Source organism: Athene cunicularia, assembly GCF_003259725.1.
Source record: "Athene cunicularia isolate RWA chromosome 27 unlocalized genomic scaffold, athCun1 chr27_part1, whole genome shotgun sequence".
In the NCBI taxonomy this organism is placed as follows: Eukaryota; Metazoa; Chordata; class Aves; order Strigiformes; family Strigidae; genus Athene; species Athene cunicularia.
In genome coordinates this window covers 4,968,379-4,973,497 of record NW_020799138.1, presented here as the reverse complement: position 1 = coordinate 4,973,497, position 5,119 = coordinate 4,968,379, and the positions used below count along the sequence as shown (strand labels likewise).

The 5,119-nt window shown below is 57.2% G+C and overlaps 1 protein-coding gene across 1 annotated transcript; it reads right to left on the bottom strand.

Moving 5' to 3' along the window:
- Positions 1-6: 6 nt before the first annotated feature.
- On the bottom strand, positions 7-5,103 carry CCDC103 (coiled-coil domain containing 103). Its single transcript, XM_026864754.1, has 4 exons — positions 4,872-5,103; positions 4,600-4,796; positions 1,849-1,981; positions 7-867 (listed from the first exon to the last, which is right to left on the bottom strand). Exons 2-4 carry the CDS (start codon positions 4,740-4,742, stop codon positions 394-396), a joined length of 750 nt encoding a protein of 249 aa, XP_026720555.1. The 5' UTR covers positions 4,743-4,796; positions 4,872-5,103; the 3' UTR covers positions 7-393.
- Between the last annotated feature and the right edge of the window lie 16 nt (positions 5,104-5,119).

The window sequence follows — 5,119 nt, the reverse complement described above, 5'->3', positions numbered from 1 at the left end:
GCTGCACGGATACACACCAAGTGTCACTGGTTACATTTCGTAAATCCCCTCAGTGACAACGGTCAGTGATGACAAAGGGAAGGGATAATTTGGGGTCTGGTTTCTCCTTCAAAATACCAGCCAATCATCGCTTTCCCTTGGGTGTTCTCCTCATCTAAGAGATTCTCACAGAGTTCTGTGAGGACACCCTGCCCCAGAGATCACAGCACAGTCCTCTCGGTAACTGACCTTTATTTGTGCAGAACTATTGCTCTGGGTGGCTCCCAGGAGCAGGGAAATGTACAGCAATGCTCCAGAAATAGCCCATTGCTCCGTTTCACACAATGATGCCAAAGCCAAGCTTTGAGCCTCTTTTCCACTCTGTCTCTGCACCACCCTGGTGCTTCTGCTCCTTCAGGTGACCCGGTAACATTTCCTCAGCTCCGTCACTCTCCTGTCCTCCTCGGCTTCCCTTTGCAAGCTGCTGTCCATGAGGGGGGCTTCCCTCTCTGCTCCACAGCCAGCTGGGCTGCTGGGCTGGCCAGCGGTGCCGTAACCCCCACTCATGTTCCGCAGCTTCCTCAGCAAATCCCTGCTGCTCTCCTTCTCCGACTCGCTCAGAAGATCCACGTTTAACCCGAAGCGCTTGGTGCCCGAAAGGCTCTGCAAGATCTGAACGACGGCATCTCTGTCTTCCTGACAGATGTTCTCTGCCAGCACCGTAAGGAATTCACCCAGGAGGCCAAAGCCCAAGTCAGCCTGAAAAATTCTGCCCAAGGTCTCCCCTCCAAGTTCAAGCAAAAACTGGTATTTTTCTCTTCCGCCTTTTAAGCATCTGCGCCAATCTCTGTAAAATTCGGCAGAGGTTCTGGGCAGTTGATCCAGTTCCTGAAAGAAAAAATAGTAATCCAGTTCATTTTGGTTCGTTCCCACTTGAAAATTTGTATCCTCCCCCAGCCCCAAACAACCTGTGGATGTCACAAAGGATTGCAGAAAGCTTGTGAGGTGGCAAAACATAAAGACAAGAAATTCCAGGTTCCTCAAGCCCCCGAGAAACCAGAGAACTTTGGGGGAAAATAAGGGAAGAATGGATGAGACATGAAACCTGGTGCAGATGAACACAGAGCAGTAGTGGAGTAACCCCAACCCTGACCAGAACCAGACATGCTGCCCAGCCTGGACCCACCATCACTGCTCGGGAAGGGGTCTCCTGGAGATCGGCCAGGACTCCGCAGCGTGGGCAGAGTCCACTGGAGGGGGCAGGAGCGATGCCACTCAAACCACGAATGACCTGGGTAGAAAATGTTTAGTAACTGTTTCCCACAGCTGAAGAACTAAGGAGCATCCAGTGAACTCATCAGGCAGCAGGTTTAAAACAAATCAGCACTTTTCCATATGATGCAGAACTAAACCATGGGGCGAGAGAGAACTGGCCACGCTCACAGCTCTGCGGTCTGTGGCGGTTAAATGTGATGATGACCCAGATGCACGGCCCGGGCTCTCTGTCTCTAACTGCAGCCAGCTGGAAGAGTGCGGTCGAGGGAGGGCACTCTTCCCCAAGAATGTGGTACTGGCCACCAGCAGAGGTGGGGTACTGGGAGCTCTGGTCTGACACTGTGCAGCTGGTCTTAGATTCCCCAGGGCTGGAGCAAATTCTTCTTGGAGCAGCTGATGCAAGCTCTTGTCAGCTGCAAAGTAGGGGCCAGGAGTGACCCCTGTGGTTATCCAAACACCCACGTGCTTGGGGCCTTTGAGGGCTTGTCACAGGTAGCGATATTTAGGAAGAACTCTCGCACTTTAAAATAATCCCCAAATTATTCTGGAGCAATTTTGATACGTGGACAAAGTCACAGGAAGTGTGTCCCTCACCTGGGGTATTTCCACGTCGCTGGCTTGCGGGGCCTTGGCACGGACTGCACAGGGATTCCACAGCACATTCTTCCTCTTACCCATCTTGTCCTTTTTCTCTAGAGGCTTCAGGTGTGATGCCAGCACGATGTTCCTGCAGGCAACAAGGGGATGGGATACTTGGCAACATCAAATAATGTGGGGCTTTAGCTGCTTCTCTGAGGCAATTTCTGAGTTTAGGCCGTATGTATCATGCAGAGGGACCTGGACAGGCTGAAGGAGTGGACCTATGTGAACCTCATCAACTTCAACAAGGCCAAGCGCAAGGTCCTGGGCCTGGGCTGGGGCAATCCCCACTATCAGAACAGACTCAGGGATGGAGGGACTGGGAGCAGCGCTGCAGAGAAGGACTTGGGGGTACTGGTGGCTGAAAGATTGACCATGACCTGGCAATGTGTGCCTGCAGCCCAGAAAGCCAACCGTGTCCTGGGCTTCACCCAGAGCAGCAGTGTGGCCAGCAGGTCAGGCGAGGGGATGCTGCCCGTCTGCTCCGCTCTTGTGAGACCCCCCTGGAGCCCTGCGTCCAGCTCTGGGGTCCCCAGCACAGGACAGACATGGACCTGTGGGAGCGGGGCCAGGGGAGGCCACGGGAATGGTCTGAGGGCTGGGACAGCGCTGCTGTGGGGAGAGGCTGAGAGCTGGGGGTGCTCAGCCTGGAGAGGAGGAGGCTCGGGGAGACCTTACTGAGGCCTTTCAATGTATAGAAAGAGGCTTGTAGGAAAGTCGGAGAAAGACTTTTCACCAGGGCCTGCAGTGACAGGACAAGGGGCAACGGCTTTTAACTGACAGAGGGCAGGTTTACACTGGACGGAAGGAAGAAATTCTTCCCTGTGAGGGGGGTGAGGCCCTGGCACAGGCTGCCCAGAGAAGCTGTGGCTGCCCCCTCCCTGGCAGGGTTCAAGGCCAGGTTGGACGGGGCTTTGGGCAACCTGGGCTAGTGGAAGGTGTCCCTGCCCGGGGCAGGGGGTGGGACTAGATGGGCTTTAAGTTCCCTTCCAACCCAAACCAGTCTGTGATTCTGTGATTCTATCAAACAAGATGGGGATTCGAATGAGATCATGAAGCATCAGAGATGGGTCAGAGGAAAACAGAAGATTTTTCAGGCAGGGGACACTTGACAGGCACATCCTCCTCACAAACTCAGTGTTAATCCAGTCATCAGGACCAACGGGGCAGGAATTTCCCCGTAGGCTGCAAGCACCATGGTTCCTCCCCAGCACGGGGACTGGCTCGCTTCCCAGGAGCTGGGCATTTCCACAAACAGTTCCTCTAGAGCCAGAGCCTCGAGAACTGGCAGGATCTTGGGTCCTCCTGCCTTTTTCTTACGGTACACTGAAGTTTCTGCGGCTTTGGGACTTCCAGAGGAAAGACCCTAAATTCTTACAGCAGCCAGGGACCGTTTGGCAGCTTGCAGTGTGCTGGGCAGGTACGTTTTGTGGATTCACTTGAATTGGGCATCTTATTACACTGACATCTGCAACGAACTACAGCAGCCCAGAGTCGGTGGCTCAGGTGGTTCCTCTCATCCCATGGGATGAATCCCTGCAGTTGGTCATCCCAGTAACGGGCAGGAGATCTCTGAAGGGGTCCAGCTCTCTGCTCCTGTGCTAGTGTGACTACACGAGTGAAGACACTGCACCCACAGAGAGAAGCTGCTCCGTTCCCTCCCTCAGATTACTTCTACTGTTACCAATACACTGATAAAACAGCTTAAAATCACTCAAAGATTCCTTTATAGGGACTGGCAAGAAAGCTGGGGGAGAAAAAAGCATTTTAAGGTGATTTTCTGCCTTTCAGGGATCAGACGATATGACTGAGTGCAGCCAGAGATGAAGCCATGGATGGAATTGATTTAGTCCCGTATGTGTTTACCAAAGTCCTTTGTAGGATCCACCCACAAACCTGTCTGTGGATGTTGAGGGACAGGGACTTCCCCAGGCGGATCTAGAGGTGGATCCAGGACTTGGGTGGGTGTTGGGAGTGCCCTGCGCTGCTTCTGCGAGGCATCCCTGCCATCCCTGGGCCACAAACCAGCTCCCAAACCACTTGGACAAAGCACTGATGGGTTTGGGAGCACGAACATGCCGGGCGGGGTGTGCGGGGACAGGCGTCACCCTCTGCTGCAGCTCCGCCATGGCACGGGGCGTGCGGGGAGGAGAGGGATGGCCGGGCAGGCCGGCGGGGCTTGGGGGGTGGGTGTTGTGCCTGGGAACGGGGAGAGAGGACGACAGCGTGGCGGGAAGGGGACAGCGTGGGTCCCACTGCTGCTCCACAGCTTGGCCCCCGTGAGGACCTCCCCTGGAGGTGGCTGTTCGGGGCAGGAACAGCCGAGATCTCACCCCACACACGTCAGCCTGATGATTTTAGGGGGGAAAATCCTAAACAAGGCTGAATTTCTGTCCCACCCGGACCCTGTGCCACAGGGCTGTGGCCTTTTTGGGAATCCTAAAGCTGGGTTTGCTGCCCCGCCAAGCCAAGCTCGTGGTCACCCCGAGCAGAAAGCACAGATAATCAGGTCAACCCCCTCTCAGAGCAAAGTCTGAGCTCAAAACCCACCAGGGTCCCAGAGCCGGAGCTCCAAAATAAAGAGCTCCAAACCCCCCCCGTGAGGCTGGAGCCCCCAGCACCAAGCAAGGCTTCGCTGTGGACGAAGCCCTTTGGGGTGGGGAAGCACCTGAAGCCCCCGCCCCGCCCCGGGCATCCCCGTCGGACCTGAACTCCTCGTAGGAGGGGACGCGCTGGCGCACGGCCCGCAGCTTGGCCTCGTTCTCCCTCTCCCGCCTCTCGTCGGCCGCCACCGCCGCCCGCAGCTCCCGCTCCAGCGCCGCGGGGTCGAGGGCTCCGTCCGCCTCCATCCCGGCCCCGCCGCCAGGCAGGAGAGCGGGCGGGCGGCTCTGGGGACCCTCCGGCAGGGGCCTGGCAGGGACCTGAGGCCTGTGGGGCCGGGGGGGATGCGCGGGCCGGGGCCTCACCTGGGGGCACGGGGACCCCGCTCCTGTCGTGACAGCCCTGCCGGGGCTGGCCTCAGAGACCCCCCTCCTGTCACAACAGTCCTGCCAGGACTGGCCCCGGGGACCCGCTCCCGTCGCGACACCCCCACTCGTATCGTGACAGGCCCGCCGGGGCTGGCCTTGGGGACTCCACTGCTATCGTGACAGCCCTGCCGGGCCGCGCACGTGGATGGCAGCCGGGAACCTCACGCCGATCGCGACAGCCCCGCCGCTGTCTCTTA